This window comes from Eretmochelys imbricata, chromosome 14 (genome assembly GCF_965152235.1).
Source record: "Eretmochelys imbricata isolate rEreImb1 chromosome 14, rEreImb1.hap1, whole genome shotgun sequence".
Classification (NCBI taxonomy): domain Eukaryota; kingdom Metazoa; phylum Chordata; order Testudines; family Cheloniidae; genus Eretmochelys; species Eretmochelys imbricata.
The window spans coordinates 38,393,918-38,419,912 of NC_135585.1; the positions used below are offsets into that span (position 1 = coordinate 38,393,918).

Here is a 25,995-nt window from a genome sequence, read left to right on the forward strand (position 1 = left end):
TTATTAAGCTAGATTCTAATCATGTGGTTACAAAATTGCTAGTGCCTACTTATTTAAATGTAGAGATGTTACACACACAAACAAGTTACAAAACTGAAGCCACAATCCCAAAGAAAGAAAACAAAGTATAGAGCTCTATTTCAGAATATGTGTACACTAAAGATAGGAGATCAGGTGTGGGTGCTTCTTACCCTCCTTGCATCTCTCGATTCCAGCGGTGCCAAGCCAGGATCGGTCACTCAATTCCGCGGAAAGACGAATAAGGGACAAGGCGTAGGGACCCTCTTAGCTGCAGAAGCCTTGGGAGGCTGTCACTTATCTGACCAGCAGATAGATAGTGAAAAGCACTCAAAAATCATGGTGCTGTAGGTCCCCTACTTATACCTCTGTACTCCTTTATTCTCTTTCTCCTTTCTTATGCCAAATTGAGGCTGGTCTGTCTGGGTGACGCCAGCTTTCGCAAGAGTAGTTTACACTTGCAAGGGAGAGAAACAATAAGTGTTGACTACTGGACATTTCTTTTATCAGGGTAAATATTTTCCCAACTAGGATGTTGGTGTGTGTGCATCACGCTATTTAGTAGGGGCTAAAAGCCATGTCTGTCACAGGGCCTCTACCTGCTGTGAGCTTAATCGTTGTATCTGCCCCCAGAGGCACACCTGTGCTTTCACAGCTTCAAAGGCTGTGCTGGAATATATGTTAAGTGCCCTGTTCCGGCTTCCTCCTGTGTTTCCAGCAATGCTGGTCTGAGGGGGGGGGGGGCTGGCTGTCTGGCTACAACACCACAGTAATTAAATTGTCTGTTGGTGTCCACACTCCCCTCCTTCTGCCGGTGGTGTACGTCCTCACCAGGAGCACTTCCACCGACTGAAGTGGGGCATTGTGGGGCACTGACAGCCATGCAGGCTTACAGCTGGAGCTTCCCTGCCCTGGGGCTGATAGCCAGAGCTGGAGACAAAATGTGAAATAATAGCAGCTGTGAAACTGACAATGTCAATTTTATTGCTGGTAGGCCCCCTACTGTGAAATTAAGCCCTGTGCCCAGCCGACAGGTGGGGGAGGGCACCAGCTGTGAGCCCCAGGCAGGGCTGACAGCCAACAGTCAATCCAAGCAACCTACACTTACACTGCATCGCCCTAACTACATCAACCTAAGCACTATGCCTCTCGCAGAGGTGGAGCTATTAAGTTGATGTAGTGGGTGAGTTACATTGGTGAGAGCACAATTTTAGTACAGATACTTACATAATTAGCTGGACATAAGCTGCCTTACATCGAGCTAACCCTGTAGCATAGATCTGACCTCAGATTGAAAGGGGCAGCAGGAGCAATAAGTGGAGAGGGAGGTTCCCAGCTTCCAGGTCAGCCCAGACCCAGGGCAATGCAATGGGGAAGGGGAGGTTTCCAGTCCCTTGAACAGATGCCCCAGGCATGAGAAGGTTTGAGGGGCTCCTCCCACAAATGGAATCTCACACCTGGGATTCTGCACAAACCCCTCACCCTGGGGTTACAAACCTTGGTGGCCCCAAACAAACCCTAAGCCTGAGCCACGTGCAGCCCCCAGTTACTGACGGGCCCTGCCCAGCTGCTGGCCCTGGGGGCTGTGAGGCCAGCTGTCTCCCCTCCCTGCCCCAGAGCAGAGATCCCTCCACCCCGGGACATGCAGGCAGCAGTGGGATCCTCCATCAGCCCTGTCCTAGCTGCACGGAGACAAATCACTCTTTATCTTGGGGCGAGTCAGAGACATGCAGGACTGAATCTGTCCCGGCTCAGGGTCTGAATGAAGAGATGGTGGGGGTGGGGCCACTCAGTCCGTGTGTCTGGGCTCTGTGTCTCCCCAGGCTGTCGGTCCCTGGGAGCTGCCAGGTCCTCTGTGCTTCCCCATAGCTCGGTGCCTCTGTGTGCCCTGGAGTGAGCAGCCCTGTGTTATATCTGCCAGAGGGCACCACCGGCCCGTGGGGCCTGGGGAGAGAACCCCAGCCCTGGAACAACAGCCCAGCTGTGTCAGGGTGTGTCTCCCCACACACACACACACCTCACTCTGCTCAGAGGAGCTGTGGAAGACCTGACAGGACTGCATTCCCTTGGCCTGATTCTCCTGCTTGCACCCATGTGATCCAGGAGTAACAGGTTTAGTTTCACTTTCCTGTTCCCAGAAATGTGCTGCCCTAACAGCAACCGGCCATTTCCCTGCTGCCAACTGCCTCCTGCTTGTTACCCAGCATTCCCTGGGGTCTGCCTGGGTTCGGCTTTGTGAATCTTTTCAAAGGGCTCTCACTACAGCTTTGCTCTCTGTTGTCTGCTGCTTCCACTCAGACACGTACTTCTGCAACCTGCCACTGATCCTCTCCCTGTCACACACGTGCTTCTGCATTCCTACCATCTGTTCTGCTTGTGTCAGAGAGGGAGCTCTGAGAGCATCAGATTCTGCCTTTAGATTAGTCACTTTATTTTTCTTTTCAGCTTTGATTCACTCCAATTCCTGCACTCTGTCTTCCAGCTGATCTATCTCCTGAGCCAGTGTTGTTGCAACCAACCACAGCCCCTTCACGGAGCCCTCTTCTTTGCCCTAACGTTTGGACCTCCCCCCTTCCCTGGACCAACCCAGACATCCCATTGCTTGTGGAGCTGCAGGAAGGCTCCGGGACCAGTGAAGGCACCGGGCTTCCAGGGTCCATCACCCCCATATTCCTGTACAAAATCTGTCAAGCTGTTCCCCAACATCATTTGCATCTGTTCTCTCTTTCCAGGTGTTTTCTTGTCCCTGGACATAATTTTTCACTCGAGCAGGCAAGCAGCCTGAGTCCCAGTAATGCAATTTATCCGTAGATTAACTTGCGAACTGCGACATGGGTACTTGTGGGGAGCGACCCCACCCTGCCATCTTTTACATCCTTTTACCTACCTGCTCCTATTGCAATGGACAAACTACAAACTGTTTGTACCATCCGTCTCCTTCCTCTCTACCATCCTCGCTGTGGCTTCCAAAATCTGTTACCTGGAGTTCTTTCAACCCAAAACTCTTGGTAATTTTACTCTGTGCGAGGTGGTGTCAGGAAATAAATCAAGGCAGACACAGTCGTCTGACCAGTAGATGGCTGGCACAAACAGGACAATGCAAGAGTGCTTTCACTTAAAGCTAGACTTTACTTAATCTCAAGCATTTATACACGTCTGCAGCAGGTTAGTAAAACATCCCCAACCCTCGATAATGACTGAAGTTGGGTGTGGCACAGTGGCAGTCTTCCGATGGCCTCTTCTGTCTGCTGGTGGGAACCACAAGATGTGTCCAGATGGAGAGAGGCCCTGAAGAGTCCAACTCCCCCCAAGCTTTCTTCCTTTATTTATTCATTAGTATTATAGCAACATGTCACTCAAGGAACACTTGTGAAGCAAGCAATTTCACAGGTTAAAGCAAGAGGTTTCCTTCTGATCATCAATTACCCAGATGTGTTTTCAGAGTCTGTTTGCCTTGAGGCTCTGACAGACATATCCCTGAGCGCACCTATAGACAAGCTTCCTGTTTACCTAAAATGTGAACCTCAGCAATTTTGACACCGATCTCATCAGGAAGGACGCGGGGTCAAGCTGAGCTTTCTGTAGCACCCAAACTCCCTCCCCTCCTGACTCGGTCATGCTGCTGCATAGGCCGACTTACAGCTGTTAGCTTGGCTACTTTAGCAATAAGCAGTAGTGGTTCAGGCACTTTACTGGTCTGCCAAGATCTCCCCGTACACTGCTGGGGGCTGATTTGGGAATAGTCATCTGGGACAAGGAGCCAGGAACCAAAACAGGCCCAATTTCTTAGCTTGCAGCTCCAAGCCTGTTTAGTCAACACCAGATACTCTCTCTAGATTTTCTGGGGTCACACTGTGCTCACAGTGGCTGCTTGGCTTTTGCCTCTGCCTCTCTGTTCTTGTCTGTTCTCTGGGCCTCTGCGTTTTGCATATTTTCACACACACACCCTCTTACCGAAAATACTACTCAGCAAAGCCCTTCTGTCCAAAACTCCTGGGTGGGTTCACATACCTCTTTTGTCTTAAGCAGGGGCTTGTGATAAATTTATCCTTCCAGTTATGTTAATTGAAGGATAAATTCACATCCATCAATCTCGGAGAGTTTTTAACTTGACCCATATCAAGGTTTCACCCAGCTCATAATGATACTAATCAGACTGTTTTTCCTGTATCAACTCTCTCAATAAACTTGTGAATGTTGCACAACTGAACAGAATCATTATTTGAATCTACCCTGGAAAGGAAGGGAGGGGAGCTAGAGGCTGTGACGGCTCCAGGAGTTCGCCATTTTGAGCCACAGATGGAGTTGGGGGGTGGACAGATACCCATCTACTAATTTTCTTTTCCCTTTGTGCATGTGCCCACCATGGCATGGGTATATTAACAGTCAGTGGTTGGGGCTTCAGTCTGAGTTAGAAGCCAATTGCCTGGGCAGTCCAACTGCCAGTTAGAAAACGTGTTCAGGGGGGCTGAACGAAGGGGGCAGTGTAGGGGGAGAGAGGAAAGGAGAGAGGAAGGTGGGAGCTGGAAATTCAGAAAGGCTCCTGGCTCACATCCATCAGAAATGGCTGAGGCCATGGGGCACCCACAACAGAAGTGAGCACAGCCGTATAACATAATAATACATTGTAATGAGGGATACTTACATGCCAAGATCCCCTCAGTCATATCTTCCTTCTGTGTCCAGGGCTGGGTTTGGGGCTGGGAATTGGGGCAGCTTCCTCCAAGGCCACCCTCAGAGTCCTGAGTCCAAAGGGATCCTGGCTTTCCGTGGAGATCTCCTCACTGCCCTCTTCGTGTTCCTCCTCCAGTGACTCTTGCTGCTCGGCCTTGGGGGCTCCACTGCCCTCACGGTGGCATCACTGCATCCACATGAACAATAATCCACAAACTAACTTAATTCACATTGAATTTAGTGCACTTTTAAAGTGGAATCCAGAATTCACAATAAGTGGGGAGTCAGTGTGCTTTAAAGGTTTGTGTCAAGTGCACACAGGCATTTTCAATCCGCATTAACTTGAGTTCGTCTGGACTAAACCCCCCATCGAGATAAGCCCCTAGACTCTAAGCGCAGGGGCTGGGGGTTGGTTCTGCGCTGTGTGACTTACCCCTCGCAGAGCAGAGTGAGGCTGGAAGGAAGCAAAGGCTGCTTCTTGGGCACAGGGCTGGAGTGTGAGGCTTGGGATTTCTGTAGGCACCTGTGCACTGTACATCCCCACTGCTTTTCAGGGGAACAGGACTTACTTGTATTTCTGTAAATAACCAGAGGACACCAAAGATAACCTTGACTTCATGTCTGCAATTGCTCATCCAAACGGATCCCTGCTCCCCCAGCCAGGCCCCAAATTTCAACTGCTGCTCAGCCAAACAGACATCAAGACCTGTCAGAAACCATGTGATGTGAGCAGGTATGGAGCAAATCACTTTGTATATTCATGATGTGTGATGTGACTGGTCACTGAAGTCACCTGGGTTGAAAGCACCACCAGGCTGGGATGGGAGGGTTTGCATGTGGACAGAAGTGGAGTTAGGGCAATGCCTGAGTAAGAGCCCGAGTTAACTCTGCCACGAAGACAGACCCTGTTAGACACAGGCGCTAACTTTTGTTTTTCCCAGTGGATGCTCTGGCCCTGCTCCGCCCCAAGGCCCTGCTCTAGGGTAACCAGACAGGGGATGGGAGGCTAACAGGAGCCTATATAAGAAAAAGACCCCCAAATAGGGACTGGCTCTATAAAATCAGGACATCTGGTCACCCTACCCCGCTCCCACAGGGCATCTTCCCCCAGGATCCACCCTCCCTCCACCTCTTCCTACCCCTACGCCACCCCCTTCCCAGAGGCCCCCCTGCCTACCTGCAAGGTGCTCCTCTCCACCCTGTCCCCAAGCCTCCCCGCCCACCCGCCAGCCTCTCGCTCCTCACTGCCCCCTCCCCCGAGCGCCTCCCACCAGCTGCTCACTGATCAGCGGACAGCCCCAGGGCCCGCCAAATAGCTGATTAATGGCCAGGCCCACGGCCCACCAAACAGCTGATTGGTGGCCAGCCCCAGGACCTGCGGAACAGCTGATTGGCAGCCAGCACCAAACAGCTGTGGCTGGTGGGTGCTGAGCACTCCCTATTTTTTTCCATGGGTGCTTGGGCCCCAGAGCACCCTCGGAGTCCATGCCTATGCAGGTTGCGCAGAACGCAGCCCCCAGATTAGGTACGACAGGTTCCTGCCAGCCAGTCCCAATACAGGATGAGGAAATAAAACCTCTTTTCCAACTACCAGAAAACCCAAAGCAAAGAGGTGTCTCCTCTGAGTGTTTCAGGTCACTCTGAGGCATTTACACTGCAGACCATGAATCAGGAAGCTGCATGTCTCTTCAGATACCTGCTTAAATCAACCTGACTGTAAACAAGCCATTGTCCATGTCTGACTCAGCCCAGGGAACCAGTCTGAGTGGTTTGTGAAGAATTGTACAGAGGTGAGGAGAAGTTCATACAAATAAATGTTTCTGCTAAGACTCCAAGCTCCAAAATGCTTCACTAGTAAATATTTTGTATGATTGCCATATCTGGAGCAGTCAATTAACTAACAACACAGAACATTTGTTTTTAAAAACTTTCTCTATACATGGACACCCTCATAGACCTCAAATACACAGAGAGCAAACAGACCCAAATACAAACAGAGAGAAGGTTACACACAGCTGTGTCCTCTTCCTGATGCTCAGGGAAGCCATTCCAAAGGTCACTCCCCACCCACTGATCTACCTGTCCTGCCTCAGTCACCACAATTCTTTGGTAACCTGCCAAACAGGTTCACATTCCAAACTCACAGGGACATTCTGCAGAAAGGCAGCAAGGCCAAGGCCTGGTGAATCCCCTGATTCCACAGCCAGAAAATTCACCCCAGCCATGCCACCGGCATCCAGAATCTGAGCTCTTGGCCCGGCCCACTGTGGCAATGTACAGGGGCCATTAAAACCTGTCTGTGGCTGGGGGAGACTTTCCCCCATACAGGTGCTGTGCGACTCAGCCACAGGCTCTGCATCAAAGGGCCCCTTGCAAGCCCCACCACAAGGGGTGTGCTGGGAGTGTAGCTGGGGGCTAGCGGGGCTGGGAGGGAATGTGCTGCAGGCAGAAAGAGGTGGGTCCATACTGTTAACACTATGGTCATTTTTGACAGTGCCGCCTCCTATAGGCAGCCCACACTGGCCTCCTATGACTTAGGGTAGCTCCCCTGGCTACCTTAAATTACACTGGGGGATATTTTATCCCCTCCCTCCCCCCAGAACAGCCTGGAATCCCAAGGATGCAAAAGTGGTGTCAAGCGACCTGTGCCATCTCTCCCCCAGAGCTGTGAGTTCTGTGGTGCACATCCCAGAGGCCCGGCACAGTATCGCACCCTGTGTTTCTAGACCTTGTGTTTGCAGAGATAACCCTGAAAAGGAACTGCGTGTAAGTGATACAGTGGTGCTTGCCTGAGTCTGCAGGCAGCCTGAAACAATAGCGCTAAGAAATGGGAACTTCTCCATTCCTCACAGCTCAGTGAACTCATGATGCCATAGAATTCAGCATGTCTGCCACAGAATTCACAGGTTGCCCTAAGTTTTATCCTCTGTGTCCCTGCCCTGCAGCAGACAGGAGTGGGGGGAGCCACCCCCTCACCTAAACAGCCAACGCCCCAGTCAGAGAAGGAATCTTCCCTCCCTCTTTCAAACAGTTGCAATAGTCCAACCAACACTGAGCAAACACACCCTGGATGCTTCAGTTTTCACCACTATTACCAGCATCATATCTATTCTTGAGCGAGCTGAGAGGGGAGCTAGCAAATGGCCCATCACCAGCTCATCTAGCTGGAGCTCACTCTAGCCATGGCTTGTTTTCTGGATTGAGGCCAGGCCATTGAACTTCAGCTGCTTTAGAGGCACTGATGGATGATCTCCTTCTGTCACTGGACAAGTGGTTAGAAACTCACCAAGGAGCTATGAACTCCTGCTGACATGATGCTGTAAACGAGCGGCATTCCCACTCCGCTCCAGAGTCTGCACATGCTGTGTGGGGTCAAACTCACCCCTCCCCTGGGACTTTGCCTTATTCACAAGGTAACTCTCAATAACACAGTCTGGCTTTTCCTAGGACTCCTCGCGTGTTCCAGCAGAGAATGGGCGCACCAGGTTCTGGGGTAGCTGACAACGGGACATGCTCACAGAGGTTGAGGGCCCTGGCTAGCCCCTTAACCCAATGGGAGTTAAGTGCCTAAACAGAGTAAGCACTTTTGAAAATCCCACAAGGTACATATCTGCATCTTTAGGTTCCTAAATACCTCTGAAAATCTGGCCTTACATCCCTCCCTGCTTACCTAAAGGAGGAGTTATACAAACCAAACCAAACACAACACCAGAAATCACACCCAGAATTCCTCCTCTGACATTCCACCCAGAGATCCGTCACGGGCCAACTTTCCCAACGCAAGCCTCCTGCACAGGGATTCATGCCACTTTTCTTGTGCATTGAAAATGGCAGGCTTCCAGCCTTCTGCAGTCTAGACCAGAGGAGGGAGCTCCAGATCTTCAGCTCAACAACCTGGACTTTCTAATTTTGCCTAGAACATGCCTGGCAAGAGCTGGAAGCTTTGGTTTGCTGGAATGCTGGGCAATCCCAGTGAATATGTGATTGGTTCCAATCCCAGGCTCACCGCGCTCATACTGTGGCTCTCATTGAGGACTTATCTCCGTGGCTAGGACCAGGGCTTGGTCCTATACTACAGAGTTAGATCAACGTAAGGCAGCTTACATCAAACTAATTATGTCAGTGTAAGTGCCCTGCTATACTGATATAATAACTCCACCTCCATGAGAGGCGCAGGGATTATGTGGGTGTAGTTAGGGCGATGCAATGTGTGTGTAGACACTGTCTCACTTACATCAGCTGTTGGCTGTCATTCTTGTCAGTTCCATGGCTCCACTGGCTAGAAAGCCAGGCTGTTCCGAGGGCAGGTAGGGGGCTCCAGATAGGGCCCAGCTGCCTTGAGGCTCCCCTGTCCTAGCTTGGCTGTGCCCTCTGTGCTTGGAGCTTGGATGCCCCGCCCCACTCCCAGCCTAGCTGCTGCCCAGGCTTCCTGCTCTGAGCTGGGCTGAGCCTGCCCTGCTCCATGCTGCCAGCCAGACTGCTGTCCGGAGGCTCCCCGCTCCCTGTGGGGAGCGAGTCCTGGTGAGGTCACTAGCTCAGCGCTGAGAAGAAAGCAGCAGGATAAAAGGCTGAACCAGGGAGCAGGAAGGGGGCTCCTCATAACTGCTGCTATGCTGTGATGCACCATAAAAAGTAATAAAGACACTTGGTGGAGGTTCCCTGGCAGACTGCAGGCCGCTTAATTCCCGCAGAGGTCTGCCAGCCAGGGGTTGCAGGAACTGATGGGGGAGCCCACTCATAGTTAGACATTTAAAAATGAACATTGCCTGCAATCTCTCCATGACACTTCATGCTGTAAATTGTGACTGACAACACACTTTTATGTCTTGTCAGATAATAAAAACCATGTTGTATATTAACCTATTTGCTAACATATTTTCCCAAGTAATAACACAATAAGATTGGATAAGAAATCACAGTAATTACACATAATTCAGAGAGAAATAGGGAAAGGAATGCAGATATTTCTGAAGGAAATTTTAGGGAAAAATTATCTATTCTTAGATTAACACAGGGAAATTTTAAAAACCAGGAAAAACAAATAGCTTCAACAGCCCATGCCACCTAGACACCAGCAGACTGGACAAAAACACAAATGAATCCATCAAAAGATAATTTTAGGATATTTATTTTGAAATATTCAAGGTAAGTTTAGGGCACACTGCCATGAATGGTATATTGTAAATAAAGCTTCAAAACTGAATTATTACATTGAAAATATTCATAAAGCATGTTTAAAAAAATAATCCTAGCAAGGCCATGTGATGGGCCTCCCCACATACTCTGCTCAGCTAGCTCTTCAAGAAATTAGGTTCAATCACTAATTTCAAGGAAATAGACCAATCAATCACTATTTTTACAGCAAAAACAATGAGGAGTCCTTGTGGCACCTTAGAGACAACAAATGTATTTGGGCATAAGCTTTCGTGGGCTAAAACCCACTTCATCAGATGCATGGAGTGGAAAATACAGTAGAGAAGTATAAATACACAGCATATGAAAAGATGAGAGTTGACTTACCAAGTGGAGGGTCAATGCTAATGAGCCAATTCAATTAAGGTGGAAGTGGGCTATTCTCAGCAGTTGACGAGAAGGGAGGAAAGATCACTTTTGTAGTGCTAATGAGTTCAATGTAATCAAGGGAGTGGGAGTGCTTTGTTCCAGGTTGGCCTTGAGTGGGCCTGAGTGTTATAAAAAGGCAGCCAGTTGTGAACCAGCAGAGAGGCTAACAGAGGGAGTTTGACTGGATGATTTAGTTGCGGATTGGTCCTGCTTTGAGCAGGGGGTTGGACGAGATGACCTCTTGAGGTCCCTTCCAACCCTGATATTCTATGATTCTATGACTGGGAGTTCGCCTGGGGAGAGCCCACTGAGGCTTTCATCTTGCAGGCTTCTCTGTGTAGGTTTCAGAGTAGCAGTCGTGTTAGTCTGTATTCGCAAAAAGAAAAGGAGTACTTGTGGCACCTTAGAGACTAACAAATTTATTTGAGCATAAGTTGCACCCGATGAAGTGAGCTGTAGCTCACGAAAGCTTATGCTCAAATAAATTTGTTAGTCTCTAAGGTGCCACAAGTACTCCTTTTCTTTTTGCTTCTCTGTGTAGTGACTGCAAGAGTTGAGGAAGCTCATAGAAGGAAGGTAATATGGATGGTGAGCATTCAGCTGTTGTGACCTGCACAGGTTGTGCTATGTTTGTCTTTCTTCCACAGGACAGAAGCGACTTTCTCTCTACAAAGTGCAAGCTGGTCTTCATATTGGAAGAGAAGGTTCAAGGTCTGGAGAAACAAGGATCGACCCTGTGTTGCATAAGAGAAAATGAAGATTTCCTGGACAGATGTCAGGATCTGGTTCTACGGGAACAACATTCTGAGGAATCAGAGGAGGCTGCGCAGTGGGGACAGAAGGACCGTGAAGAAAATTGGCAGCATGTGACCTCCAGAAGAAGAAAGAGGAGCATCCATGTACCAGTAATGCAGATACAGGTGAGCAACTGTTTTCATGTTCTCTCCACTGGTACTAATGCGGAGAGTGGACTAGATGATACATCTGAGGGAAGGGAGCAGAAGGAGACTCCACAAATTGGAAGGCATGAGATGCAGTCTCTTAGGGAAAGGGGTTCCACAACCGCCACTCCCAAGAGAAGGAGGTGGGTGGTGGTGGTTGGGGACTCCCTCCTAAGGGGGACTGAGTCATCTATCTGCTGCCCCGTCCGGGAAAACCGAGAAGTCTGCTGCTTGCCAGGAGCTAGGGTTCACAATGTGACGGAGAGACTGCCGAGACTCATCAAGCCTTCAGATCGCTACCCCTTCCTGCTTCTCCACGTGGGCACCAATGATACTGCTAAGAATGACATTGAGAGGATCACTGCAGACTATGTGGCTCTGGGAAGAAGGATAAAGGAGTTTGAGGTGCAAGTGGTCTTCTCGTCCATCCTCCCGGTGGAAGGAAAAGGCCCAGGTAAAGACTGTCAAATCGTGGAAGTCAACGAATGGCTATGCAGATGGTGTCGGAGGGAAGGCTTTGGATTCTTTGATCATGGGATGCTGTTCCAAGAAGGAGGAGTGCTAGGCAGAGACGGGCTCCACCTAACGAAGAGAGGGAAGAGTATCTTTGAAAGCAGGCTGGCTAACCTAGTGAGGAGGGCTTTAAACTAGGTTCACCAGGGGAAGGAGACCAAAGCCCTGAGGTAAATGGGGAAGTGGGATACCAGGAGGAAGCACTACCAGGAGAGTGCAAGGGGGAGGACTCCTGCCTCATACTGAGAAAGCAGGATGATCAGCAAGTTATCTTAAGTGCCTATACACAAATGCAAGAAGCCTGGGAAACAAGCAGGGAGAACTGGAAGTCCTGGCACAGTCAAGGAATTATGATGTGATTGGAATAACGGAGACTTGGTGGGACATGACTGGAGTACTGTTATGGATGGATATAAACTGTTCAGGAAGGACAGGTAGGGTAGAAAAGGTGGGGGAGTTGCATTGTACGTAAGAGAGCAGTATGACTGCTCAGAGCTCAAGTATGAAACTGCAGAAACACCTGAGAGTCTCTGGATTAAGTTTAGAAGTGTGAGCAACAAAGGTGATGTTGTGGTGGGAGTCTGCTATAGACCACAAGACCAGGGGGATGAGGTGGATGAGGCTTTCTTCCGGCAACTAACAGAAGTTACTAGATCACAGGCCCTGGTTCTTATGGGAGATTTCAATCACCCTGATATCTGCTGGGAGAGCAATACAGCAGTGCACAGACAATCCAGGAAGTTTTTGGAAAGTGTAGGGGACAATTTCCTGGTGCAAGTGTCAGAGGAACCAACTAGGGGCAGAGCTCTTGATCTGCTGCTCACAAACCGGGAAGAATTAGTAGGGGAAGCAAAAGTGGATGGGAACCTCGGAGGCAGTGACCATGAGATAGTCGAGTTCAGGATCCTGACACAAGGAAGAAAGGAGAGCAGCAGCATATGGACCCTGGACTTCAGAAAAGCAGACTTTGACTCCCTCAGGGAACTGTTGGGCAGGATCCCCTGGGAGAATAACATGAGGGGGAAAGGAGTCCAGGAGAGCTGGCTGTATTTTAAAGAATCCTTGAGACTGCAGGAACAAACCATCCCGATGTGTAGAAAGAATAGTAAATATGGCAGGCGACCAGCTTGGCTTAACAGTGAAATCCTTGCTGATCTTAAACACAAAAAAGAAGTTTACAAGAAGTGGAAGCTTGGACAAATCACCAGGGAGGAGTATAAAAATATTGCTCAGGCATGCAGGAGTGAAATCAGGTAATCACACTTGGAGTTGTAGATAGCAAGGGATGTTAAGAGTAACAAGAAGGGTTTCTTCAGGTATGTTAGGAACAAGAAGGTGGTCAGGGAAAGCGTGGGCCCCTCATTGAATGAGGGAGGCAACCTAGTGACAGAGGATGTGGAAAAAGCTAATGTACTCAATGCTTTTTTTGCCTCTGTCTTCACGAACAAGGTCAGCTCCCAGACTACTGCACTGGGCAGCACAGCATGGGGAGGAGGTGACCAGCCCTCTGTGGAGAAAGAAGTGGTTCAGTACTATTTAGAAAAGTTGGATGAGCACAAGCCCATGGGGCCGGATGCATTGCATCCGAGGGTGCTAAAGGAGTTGGCGGCTGTGATTGCAGAGCCATTGGCCATTATCTTTGAAAACTCATGGCAATCAGGGGAGGTCCTGGATGACTGGAAAAAGGCTAATGCAGTGCTCATCTTTTAAAAAAGGGACGAAGGAAGATCCGGGAAACTACAGGCCAGTCAGCCTCACCTTAGTCCCTGGAAAAATCATGGAGCAGGTCTTCAAGGAATCAATGTTGAAGCACTTAGAGGAGAGGAAAGTGACCAGGAACAGTCAGCATGGATTCACCAAGGGCAAGTCATGCCTGACTAACCTAATTGCCCTCTATGACGAGATAACTGGCTCTGTGGATGAGGGGAAAAGCAGTGGACGTGTTATTCCTTGACACAGAGTTTTAGCAGAGTTTTTGATACGGTCTCCCACAGTATTCTTGCCAGCAAGTTAAAGAAGTATGGGCTGGATGAATGGACTATAAGGTGGATAGAAATTTTGCTAGATCTTAGGGCTCAACGGGTAGTGATCAATGGCTCCATGTCTAGTTGGCAGCCCGTATCAAGCGGAGTGCCCCAAGGTTTGATCCTGGGGCCGCTTTTGTTCAATATCTTCATTAATGATCTGGAGGATGGCATGGATTGCACTCTCAGCAAGTTTGCAGATGACACTAAACTGGGAGGAGTGGTAGATATGCTGGAGGGTAGGGATAGGATACAGAGAGACCCAGAAAAATTGGAGGATTGGGCCAAAAGAAACCTGATGGAGGTTCAACAAGGACAAGTGCAGAGTCCTGCACTTAGGATGGAAGAATCCCATGCACTGCTACAGACTAGGGACTGAATGATTAGGCAGCAGTTCTGCAGAAAAGGACCTAAGGGTTACAGTGGACAAGAAGCTGGACATGAATCAACAGTGTGCCCTTGTTGCCAAGAAGGCTAATGGCATTTTGGGCTATATAAGTAGGAGCATTGCCAGCTGATCGAGGGACGTGATCATTCCCCTCTATTCGGCATTAGTGAGACCTCATCTGTAGTACTGTGTCCAGTTTAGGGCCCCACACTACAAGAAGGATGTGGAAAAATTGGAAAAAGTCCAGCGAAGGGCAACAAAAATGATTAGGGGGCTGGAGCACATGACTTATGAGGAGAGACTGAGGGAACTGGGATTGTTTAGTCTGAGGAAGAGAAGAATGAGGGGGGATTTGATAGCAGCCTTCAACTACCTGAAAGGGGGTTCCAAAGAGGATGGTTCTACTGTTCTCAGTGGTAGCAGAGGACAGAACAAAGAGTAATGGTCTCAAATTGCAGTGAGGGAGGTTTAGGTTGGACATTAGAAAAAACTTTTTCACTAGGAGGGTGGTGAAGCACTGGAATGGATTACGAAGGGAGGTGGTGGAATCTCCTTCCTTAGAAGTTTTTAAGGCCTGGCTTGAAAAAGCCCTGGCTGGGATGATTTAGTTCGGGATTGTTCCTGCTTTGAGCAGAGGGTTGGGACTTCTACACAGCCCACAGCAGTGAGTCCCACAGCCAGGTCCTCAGACTCAGGTTTGTGGGGCTCACACTTTAGCACTAAATATATCCATATAGACCTTCGGGGTAGGCTAGAGCTGGGGCTTTGAAGCCCAGGGAGCGGGGCCTTCAAACCCAAGCTTCAGCCCCAGACACAACGTCTACACAGCTGTGTTTAATGCTGTTGCACAAACCCTGCAAGCCAACCTTTGTCACCCCAGCTCTGAGACTTGTCAAGGCGGGATGACAAAGTAACACGGCACAGACACCTTCCATGCCAGTGGGACATTCATTCTCCCAAGCTGGTGTCTGGAGGCCCAGGAACAGCCATGGGTGTTCCAGATCCCATTGATGGAAGTGCCCAGATATGCACAGCAACGCACTGAGGCAGGCCAATGACTTGACAGACACCACCGCAAACAGCGGCAGAGAAGATGCTGCAGAAGATGGTCCAATGCTGTGCACTGACCATGGGTGGGATGGGTACATAAGATGGGGCTGCCTCCAGAAGCAAGGTGGGGAGATTAGCCCATTTTTCCAGGGCACTCACAGAACAGGGGAGTTCCAGGTTATTAGAGACACCCTGCCATGGGGAGGTCAGGCCCAGGACTGTGGGGACCCCATTTTGGGCTGGGAAGAGCAACCCCACAAGGTTAATTTGCAGGGAAAAGGGACACGTAAAAGATGCTGCCCTCCAAGAACTTTGGATTTTGATGTTGCGGTGGGGCAGTGAGAGTTTCTAGGACTGGGTAAAATGGGGAGCTAAGAAAGCAGGGTATAAGTATCAGAGGAAGAGGCCAGCCATGGGTTTCAGATGTGCCACCATTTACCAGGGATACCTTAGCATCGCTCCCAGACTCAAAGCTTGGGTGTTTGAGTAGCTTTCTCCAGGAGCCTGAAAACACTCCACTGGAAAATGATCCAACCAGCAGCTCTAGTGCACAGCAGGCTCTCTGGGCCAGGGGAGCTGGGGCAGAAGCTAAATGTGATTTAACATTTCTGGTGGTCCCAAGAGATAGGTGGGATCAGAGCTCTGATAGGGATATTGAACAAATCTATAATTTGCAGACCCAGGTGCGAGTTTTCTTACTGAAACTGGCCAAGCAACAAGAGCGAACCCGGTAATCAGAGGACAGGCAGAAGGAGCTACTCCCAGAGTGGGAGAGAAAATACCAGGTTGTGGCTACGGAGAGCAAATGGGTCTAGGCTCTGAAAATGGAACATGGTGTTCAGCAGGAGAAATTCTGCTCTAGCTTCTAAGAAGCCCAGCTTTAAAGATAAAGCTCCAGCACCCACATGAGCCAAGGACTGGTGAGATTATTCAAATGCAGGAGAAACTCACAGCTGCTGAATGTACCAAGTGCCAGGTACCACAGCACAGGGAGAAAGCAACAGTTGAAATTGCCAATACCCCTGGTCAAGGAGCCCTGGCCCTAGAGAAGCAGCACCTGGAGACCGGAATCGTTCAGCCAAGGGAGGAGTAATGCAACAGGGAGATGGAGAACAACAGTCTCAAGACAGCCAAGCTGCAGGCAGCCAAGGTAGAAAATGAGCCATACAAAAGGAAAGCTACTCAGGAGCCAAAACTGAAAGGGCTTGAACAAGCCCTAGGCCTTGCGAAGGAGGGCCCCAGAAAGGGCTGCAGGACATGACTAGTGTGCCTGGGAAACTAGAGGAGGGTTTGCTGGGACCCAGGACCCTGCCACACCGGTTAGAAGGAAGAAACCTGGAGAACTTGAAACAGAGGGTGTCTGCAACTGAGCTGGGAGGTGCGATTCCCAGCTCATGTAGACGTACCTGCGCTAACTCTGCTCAAGCTAGAGCGCTAAAAGTAGCAGTGTAGCATGGGTAGTATGGGCAGCTCGGGCCAGCTGCCTGAGTACGTACCAAGGGAGTCCGGGCGGGTTTGTACTCAAGCTGCCACCCGCGCTACCCTGCCACATGACTATTGTTAGGAGCTAGCTCAGCTACGTCTATGTGAGCTGGGAATAGTGTCGCAGCTCAAATGTGGACATATCCTATGATAGGGGAAGGAACAGTTTCTGGAAGGAGATAAAGAACTAGGAAGACTAAAGCTGAGGGCTCAGGAGAGGGCAGAGGTGCTTGCTGAGAGCGCTGGTGTGTGAGATAAGAGAGAGCCCAGCAATAAATTACCAGGAAGCTGCATTTACACAGGCGAGCAGAGTGAGGCCGTGGGTGTCCCGGGAGGCTTTTTAGGGGAACAAGTTGATCACACAATGAAGGGCTGGATGTCAATGGGCACAGATACAGAGGGAATCTGGCTATAAGGGAAGCTGCAGCAGTGGCCATGTCCTCTACAGCTACCCAGCAAACCCACCCGCTAATGGACTGGAGAGAGCTAGAAGAAAAGCTGAACACCCTGCAGGCCCAAAGGCTGAGCCCCGGCAGGAGCTAGAGGAGATGTGCTGCTCAAAGGACTGGATCTCAGCCCAAGCCATCCAGCGGGAGCAGAACCTGGCCCGTCTCAGCACTGGAAGGCGACCAGGAAACAGCAGTGTTTGTTGTTGCAGAAGGAGCTGACTGAGCTCCAGAACCAGCTTAAGGTCAAGTGTGGAAAGAAGCTGGCTCTGAGACGCATACAAAGCAGGAGAGCCCAGAGGCCTTGTGGAAAGAGCTGAAATTATGCCAGAGAGAAGGTGCAGTGTCTCCAGAAAACAGAGCAGCTGGGCAGCGAGCTACACTAGCCGGCTGGAGACAAGAATAGTGCGGAGATGGGTGCAGAGGTACAGGCCCATTGGGTGGAAGATGGCCATCTGAGGCAGGGATGCCAGCTGCAGAAGGGAAAAGCCACCATGATTTCCCAGAGCTCCTTTGCTGAAGGAAAAAAGATGCTGCCAGTAGTAATTAGAGGTGCTAACAAGGAGCTAGTCTGAATGGAAGAGACCTTGACTCCCAAGGGTGCGTGTGTGACTAGTGTATCCTGTGGGCTGCTGCTGGAGAGACCCTGAGGCAGCCTGATGCTGGTTACCAATTGTAATGGAATGCTAAACTGTATTGTACGGTTCAGCCACTAGGTGGCGCAGTGTGTAATATATTTAAATTACCCTAACCTCAGCCAGAGGTTTATAGGAGCTTATACTGAACATATCTGGTGTGTATGTGGCTCAGAGGGAAGCTCTGTAGCCAGCCCATATCTGTTACAGGAGAATGACACCAATGGTGAAATCCTGGTGATACTGACTACCTCTGCGATGGCCAGAGGGCCTGTCATGGTAAACTCCCCCACTCTGAACTCTGGGGTACAGATGTGGGGACCTGCATGAAAGACCCCCTAAGCTTATTTCTAACAGCTTAGGCTAAAACTCCAAGGCAGAGATTCCCCTGGCCCTTGGACTGGAATCGCTGCCACTGCCAAGTCATTTACATAAAAATTCAGGGAAGGGTCACTTGGAATCCCTATGCCCCCAAGCTCCTTCACCCCCATTCCTGGGGAGGCTTGAGAATAAAATACCAACCAGTTGCTTTAGCAACATGAGTACAAACCAGACCCTTTGTCTTCAGGACACTGAAATCAATCAATCAGGTTCTTAAAAGAACAACTTTTATTATAAAGAAAAAAAGTAAAAGAATCACATCTGCAAAACCAGGATGGAATGTAACTTTTACAGGGTAATAAAAAGATTTAAAACACAGAGGATTCCCCCCTCTGGGCTCAGCTTCAAAGTTACAAAAACAGGAATGAAACTACCTCTTTAGCATAGGGAAATTCACAACCCCAAAACAAAGATATAATCTAATGCATCTAGCTAAACATTTCCTTGCCCTACTCACAGATTCTGTAGTTTTAGATGGATTATTCCAGGTATGGTTTTAGGAGATATTGTACCTGCTGGTTTTTCCCTCCATTCAGACAGAGAACAACACACAGAACAAAACAAAACAAAACTTTTGAATCTGGCAGGGAAGGAATCTTCTTTGGTCCTTCTGGTCAGATGCGGACGTAGGTCATTTGAACTGCTTAACCCTTTACAGGCAAGGCAATCCGGTACAGCTGCCAAGGAGGGATTTTAGGCTACTGAATGGGCTGGCATATATAAAGGTTGCTACCCTTCCCCCTATATTCATGACGCCCCCCCCCAAATCACAGATGGTGCTGGACAGCCTGTTCCACACTGGATGTGATTTCTTCCTGGAGCTCTAGGAGAAACCAGAGTTAATAAGACACATGCACCCCTAAGAATACTACTGATTATATAAAAACTAAACATTATTTCCCACATTTCAAGTACTATAAAGACTTAGACTATAGGGACAGTTTTAACCAGCTGATTCTGGGAAACTTTCACAGGAGACTCCATCAGCCACTTTGTTAGGAGCTCCTGAAATGTGTTGTATTTCAAAATCAAAATCTTGGAGAGCTAAACTCCACCAAAGAAGTTTCTTGTTATTTTCCTTGACCATATGAAGCCACTTCAGCACAGCATGGTCGGTCTGCAGGTGGAAATGCCGTCCCGAAATGTATGGGCGTAGCTTTTCCAGAGTGTACACAATGGCGTAAAATTCCTTCTCTGTGATTGACCAGTGGCTTTCCCTCTCAGACAGTTTCTTGCGGAGAAACAGGACAGGATGGAATTCTTGATTCAGTCCTTCCTGCATTAAAACTGCTCCCACACCACTAGGAAAGGTTTGTCAAAGTCTGGGGCTCTTAGCACAGGGTCAGACACGAGTGTCGCTTTAAGCTGGTTAAAGGCCTTCTGACACTCTTCAGTCCACTGAACGGCATTTGGCTGTTTCTTTTTGGTCGGGTCGGTCAGTGGGGCAGCGATTTAGCTGTAGTGCGGTACAAATTGCCTGTAATATCCAGCCAAGCCTAAGAAGGATTGGACCTGTTTCTCTGACTTTGGGACAGACCACTTTTGGATAGCATTCACTTTGGCCTGTAGGGGGGTGATAATTCCTTGACCCACCTGGTGTCCAAGGTAAGTCACCTGGTGTCCAAGGTAAGTTAAGCCTATTTGACACTTTTCAGCCTTAACAGCGGGTCCTGCGTCCTTTATGCGCTTGAAGACTTTTCTTAGATGCTCCAAGTGTTCTGCCCATGAATCAGAAAATATGGCCACATTGTCAAGGTAGGTGACTGCAGATTCTCCCAATCCCATTAGGAGACTATCTTCAAGTTTCTGGAAAGTGGCGGGTACATTTCGCAGCGTGAAAGGGAGCACATTAAATTCATACAGCCCCTTATGGGTGATGGAGGCTGACCTTTCCTTGGCAGATTCATCTAGCGGTATTTGCCAGTACCCCTTGGTTAAGTCTAAGGTGGAGATGAACTGGGCACATCCCAGTTTCTCCAACAGCTCATCTGTGCGTGGCATTGGATAGTTATCTGGGCGAGTTACAACATTTAGTTTACGGTAGTCCACACAAAAGTGGATTTCCCCATCTGGTTGGCCAAGTCCTCTCCCAGCAGCATGGGAATTGGATCATCATCATAGACTGCAAAAGTCCACATTCCTGACCAGCCCTTGTACTGGATAGGCAACTGGATAGGCAACTGGATAGGCAACTGGTAGGCAGGTTCAAACAGTCTGACTTGAAGGGTTGAATCGTCACTTGGACCTCTGGGTTGATGAATTTGGAGTCCACTAAGGATTGGTGGATAGCTGACACCTGTGCTCCAGTGTCTCTCCATGCGATAATCTTCTTCCCGCCCACACTCACAGTTTCCCTTTGTTCTGGGGGGATCTGTGAGGCATCTGGGCTTGAGGACCTTTGGTGTGACCCCGGTGCAATGAACTGCAGTCTGTTCAGGTTCTTGGGGCAGTTGGCCTTCACATGCCCCAGCTCATTACATTTAAAACATCGCCCAGCTGACTGGTCACTGGGGCGAGGTGGGTTGCTGGAGAATGGTGTGGTGAGACGATAAGGTGTCTGGGGTTTTCCTTGGGGAGTAGGGGGGGCCTTGGGCTGCCCCTGGTGGTAGGGTATTGGTTCGGGGCATCCATTCCGGTATCTGCCCAAACTGTGAGCAGGGTTGTTCCTCTCTGCTACCTCCACCCATCTTGTTCCGATTTGCCCTGCCTCTCTGACGGTCTGGGACTGCTCATATTGATCAGCATAAGCAGCAAGACTTTCTGCTGAGTCCATCTTCTTATCCCATTGTCATAAATATAAAGGGAAGGGTAAACCAATGAGGTAAACCAAAATGACCAATGAGGAGACAAGATACTTTCAAAAGCTGGGAGGAGGGAGAAAAACAAATGGTCTGGGTCTGTCTGTGTGATGCTTTTGCCGGAGACAGAACAGGAATGGAGTCTTAGAACTTAGTAAGTAATCTAGCTAGGTATGTGTTAGATTATGATTTCTTTAAATGGCTGAGAAAATAGCTGTGCTGAATAGAATGAATATTCCTGCCTGTGTGTCTTTTTTGTAACTTAAGGTTTTGCCTAGAGGGATTCTCTATGTTTGAATCTAATGACCCTGTAAGGTATCTACCATCCTGATTTTACAGAGGTGATTCCTTTTTACTTCTATTAAAAGTCTTCTTGTAAGGAAACTGAATGCTTTTTCATTGTTCTAAGATCCAAGGGTTTGGATCTGTGGTCACCTATGCAAATTGGTGATGATTTTTACCAAACCTTCCCCAGGAAGTGGGGTGCAAGGGTTGGGAGGATTCTGGGGGGAAAGATATGTCCAAACTATGTTTTTTCAGGAACCCAGATAAAGTTTGGTGGTGGCAGTGGAAGTCCAGGGGCGAAAGGGTAAAATAGTTTGTACCTTGGGGAAGTTTCAACCTAAGCTGGTAAAAGTAAGCTTAGGAGGTTTTCATGCAGGTCCCCACATCTGTACCCTAGAGCTCAGAATGGAGAAGGAACCTTGACACCCATAGACACTGTTTTACATCATCATTGCACAGAGTCAGGAACTGCTCCTGTACAAGCAAATCATACAGCTCTTCAAAGCTAGTTACACCTCTTCCTTTGACCCATTTATCGAAGAGATCCATCTGGTTTACATAAGCCACATTACTTAGTCCAGCCCCTCTCTCAAGGGTTCTAAATTTTACTCTGTAAGTGTCAGGTGCAATTTGAAATTGTTTCAAAACCAAATCCTTAAATTTACTATAGTCAGAAGCTTCACCAATCGGCATTTTATTGAATATGTCCAGAGCTCTTCCAATCAATTTTGCAACCAAAATAGTCATCTTCTGAGTATCAGGAGTAGAGTAGATGGTACACAGTTTCTCAAAGGTGATGAAATATTCAGCAATGTCAGTAGATTCCTCATATGCTGGGCATAACTGCTCCCACTGGTGGCTATATGGAGAGTTGGATCCTTCTGCATTGGGATTCTGTTTCTTCCATTCCAATATAGCCAGTTCATTGTCTTTTTCCAGCCTTTTCAGCTCCAGGGCTCTCTCATGAGCATCCTTTTGAGCCTCATATTCTTCTTTAATTCCAGGGCTCTTTCATGTTCCTTCTTTTTCTCTTCAGCCTCCAGTCTGGCTAATTCCAATTTCTTTTTGACTTCACTTTCAAATCATTTTGTTAACCTTCCTACCCTTACTATAGCCTAGCCCAAGAGCTAGAAAACAACAACAACAAAAACAACAGCTTGTGAATTCTCTTGCTGCAGCTTAACCACTTTGCCCTCAGGCAAAGAGAAAAAAAAAAACTCCAGCTGCTCTAAGCTAAAAAAAAGTGACCAAATCTAAGGTCTGTTTTTCTGGTTCAAAAATGGTCTCACCACGCTGCCACCATGTCAGGGAATTCCCCCCCCCCCCCCCCCACACACACACACTCTGAACTCAGGGGTACAAATGTGGGGACCAACATAGCTTATATTCTACCAGTTTAGGTTTAAAACTCCTTCAAGGCACAGATTCCCCCTGCCCTTGGACTGGTATCACTGCCACCACCAAGTGATTTACACAAAAGTTCAGGGAAGGGTCACTTGAGGGATCATGCAGGGGGGCAGTTAATGCTGCTGCCACTTGCTCACAGTCCCGTGTTCCTGCCACTACTTCAAGTGCCACATTTAATGCTCCCGCCATGATGGAAGCCTGGCGGGGGGGGCGGGGCACAGAAGGCCCCACTGTGAGGCAGCAGCCATGACTCCTCCTTAGCAGTTTTCCCAAGAGAACAATATTAATGGCAGGGGAGGGGAGAAGAGGGAGAGAGAGAGAAGAGAGAAGGTAGTTTCCACTTAACCCCTTTCAGAGACGGAACCAAGGCATTTCCCACAAAGAAAAACCTCAGCATCCGATGAAGTGAGCTGTAGCTCACGAAAGCTTATGCTCAAATAAATTGGTTAATCTCTAAGGTGCCACAAGTCCTCCTTTTCTTTTTGCGAATACAGACTAACACGGCTGCTACTCTGAAACCTCACTCAGAACAGTTACATTTGCTGAAACCCCGAGTGCAAAGAAGTGCCCCAGTGACAGTCTGAAGGGAAACGAACCTTAACGTGCACACCCCAGTCATTGCATTCACTGGCAGACTCTGCCCCCTTGCGAGAGTCCCAAACAGCTCCAGCATGCATAGTACCACATTCCCCACCATGGCACTGAAGTGCAAACCCCTAACTCTGACCTTAGGCTTTCCCCTGCGGCGACAACACGTCTCCCTCCATCCCGCCTCATTTACACGCAGGAAGGGGAGGGAAAAGTAGAACTGGTTTTAAAAAAAGGAGCAGGCAGCACTCGCCAGTGTCCAGGGCAACGGCCTAGGAGACCTTTGTTCCGTTCCTGGCTCTGATCTGACCATGGGCATGTCTCTGTGCCTCAGTTCCCCTCTGGAACTCTGAGACAATGAAAACTTTCTCCTTTGTAAAGTACTTTGTGAGCTGTGGCTGGATAACTCCATATGAGAACCACGTATTGTTCCCTTTTGGAACGGCAAGTAAAACTAACAGCTCCCAGCCCCTGGGGACTGAGCAGTGATGGGATTTACATCAGGAGTGGGTGTAAGTACTTCACAGGTTTTTTCAATGTTAAATCATCAAAGGCAGAGTCCCTGAATGTAAGTGCCCCATTTCTGTAGGGGGCCCGGTATTAACGTATTGGTCTCTATGTATCATAGCACTTTTACTACCTTCGGCTGGAAGAGTCCACATGGATTTAGGAATGGGGAAACATGGGTGATTTTCAAGTTGCAGATAGGAAAACCTAGAGAGCCCCTGCTGCGTTAGTGTTAACTTACCTATGAATTCCCTCAGCACGTCCATCATGCCGGGGACTCTGTACGGATTCTTCAGTTCAGCAGCACTGAGCTCTGGTCCCTGCAGCCTCACCTGCTCACTCCTACGGAGAACACAAATGCTCAGCACAGGTACCATTGCAATGGGCTTGATAGAAATTCATGGTGAACTGAACGTGGAATCTCACCTGGCCAGTGTGCCCTTTACATCCTAATAGGAGAGAAGAGTAAATAAGAAAGTGTTAGTGTGGTATAGATCAGCTGTTCCATGTTCACAGCACGGCTGGTTAATTTTCTGTTTCCTGAGGCTTTACAGAAGGGAAAACACCTGCAGCTCCGAGTTAAATAAAGATTTGTTATAATTAGGTAATAACAGCGGAATGGTGTATGATTACATTAGTGCTGATACACAACTCCAGCCCCAGGAAGTGCAGATATGTGCATGACTCAGTCACTAATGGTACTGTGGGGTGCACTGGATCACTAAATGGTGTATTAACTATTTCCAAACAACAATAAGAGAAATTTAATTTTCACAAAAATATTGTGCAGATTTTCCAGATACTGTGCTGAGCTGCCAAAATAAATCACAAGATTAGAAAAATTCACTGTCTGACTCATATTTCTGCAGATGATGAACAGCAACTGTACTGCAAAAAGTGATGGTAAAACTGGCCTCTAGAGGCTGCAGATACTGGATAAAACGTGCTGCTCTTACTGTGAAAATGTGTTTTCTAACTGCCCTACCAATTACAAAGTCCCGCTCTGCTGCCTGGTGGGAAGAGAGAACTTTATCTGGACGCGGACACTGGATGATGTTGGGAGGAGCTCTGATACCATGGTGATGGGTAACAAGTAAGAACTTAGGAATGTTGATTGGCTAATCTTTTAGGGAAGGGGTAGTCTGTTTTTTGTCAAGGTCCAAATTTCTTGATCAAGGTATAGTCAAGGTCCAGACTCAAGAGAAAAAACAAAAAAACCCAACAATAATGATAATAGTGCGGAAATAAAAATATTTGGAGGTCTGTTCAAAAGCGTCTGGTGGTCCAGATTTGGCTCATGGTCCGCCTATTGACTGCCCCTGCTTTAGGGGCGGCGCTGTGTCTTGCTGGATCCTGGAAAGCATCCAGCGCATGGTGGGTGGTACCCTGATAGGAACTGTAAAACCAGTCAATGGGAGTAGGATGCCTAACCTGTCTGATGCTTTTGAAAACCTCACAAGGTGCTGATCTGCCTCTCTAGGCATCTACGTACATCTGAAAATCTGGCCCTAAGTTTCTTCAAAATGAGATGTGGGCCCCCAAGTCACTTGGTGCTTTTGATCATTCTACCCTTAGGTCCCTAACTTTAGGGAGCCTAAATATTGCTGCTAATGGTGTGTAAATCTGTGGCCGTACATAAATAAATAGTAAATCAGTAAATCATAACGATAATATGGGCGGGGGGGAGGGGAGACAGTCTGTGTTTGTTCCCATGACTGTGGGAAATCGAAAGTAAAGGGGGACTTTGTATAACTCACCTGCAGCAGCTCAGCGTCCGGCTGCTGACACTTCTCCTCTATCTCTGTGATCAGCTGCTGCAGAGAGGAGCTTTGCTGGGAGAGTTTGGTGACATTTTCTTTTAGTTTCTTCAGTCTCCCTCTCCTCCTCGGCCAGTCCCTGGAGAAAGTGTTTCTTTTACTCATTCAGAAGCAGTTGCAGTTTCTCAAATTCAGTCGAGATTCGTTGTCTCTGGCACTTTACTCTTTCCTTTAGGGAATAAAAGAAACAAACAAACTCATAAATATCAGCAGAATTAGCAAGTGTATAAGGCCATTTTGGGAGAAGTGCATTAGATTTCAATGTACGTTCATAGATTCATATTTTGAGGCCAGAAGGGACCATTGTGACCATCTAGTTTGACCCCTTGCATGGCACAGGCCAGAAAATTACCCCCAGGGATTCCTGCATCAAGCCCATAACTTCTGAGTAAAGAATTAAAGAGTCAATGAAGCAGGGGCATGGATTCTGCATCTCCCACTTCCTAGGTGGATACCCCAACCGCTGGGCTATAGACCCA

At 48.5% G+C, this 25,995-nt stretch overlaps 1 protein-coding gene and 1 pseudogene across 2 annotated transcripts in view; both read right to left on the reverse strand.

The window, feature by feature from the left end:
* The window catches only part of LOC144275109 (uncharacterized), an 807,364-nt pseudogene that overhangs the window by 500,482 nt on the left and 280,887 nt on the right, over nucleotides 1-25,995 (reverse strand). The gene's annotated exons all lie outside the window — the stretch shown is intronic.
* On the reverse strand, nucleotides 18,414-25,621 carry LOC144274863 (E3 ubiquitin-protein ligase TRIM11-like). The gene is made up of 4 exons (XM_077833963.1): nucleotides 25,457-25,621; nucleotides 24,126-24,148; nucleotides 23,941-24,041; nucleotides 18,414-18,937 (listed from the first exon to the last, which is right to left on the reverse strand). The coding sequence occupies exons 1-4, from the start codon at nucleotides 25,619-25,621 to the stop codon at nucleotides 18,882-18,884; spliced, it is 345 nt and encodes a 114-aa protein (XP_077690089.1). The 3' UTR covers nucleotides 18,414-18,881.

What these genes read in the sequence shown, in the direction of transcription:
- LOC144274863 (XM_077833963.1), bottom strand. Translation starts at nt 25,621, where the DNA reads ATGAGTAAAAGAAACACTTTCTCCAGGGACTGGCCGAGGAGGAGAGGG. An exon ending in GTAAAGGGCACACTGGCCAG is followed by an intron (nt 24,042 to 24,125) that starts GTGAGATTCCAC and finishes TGTTCTCCGTAG; the next exon opens with GAGTGAGCAGGTGAGGCTGC. An exon ending in CGTGCTGAGGGAATTCATAG is followed by an intron (nt 18,938 to 23,940) that starts GTAAGTTAACAC and finishes GGTTTCTCCTAG; the next exon opens with AGCTCCAGGAAGAAATCACA.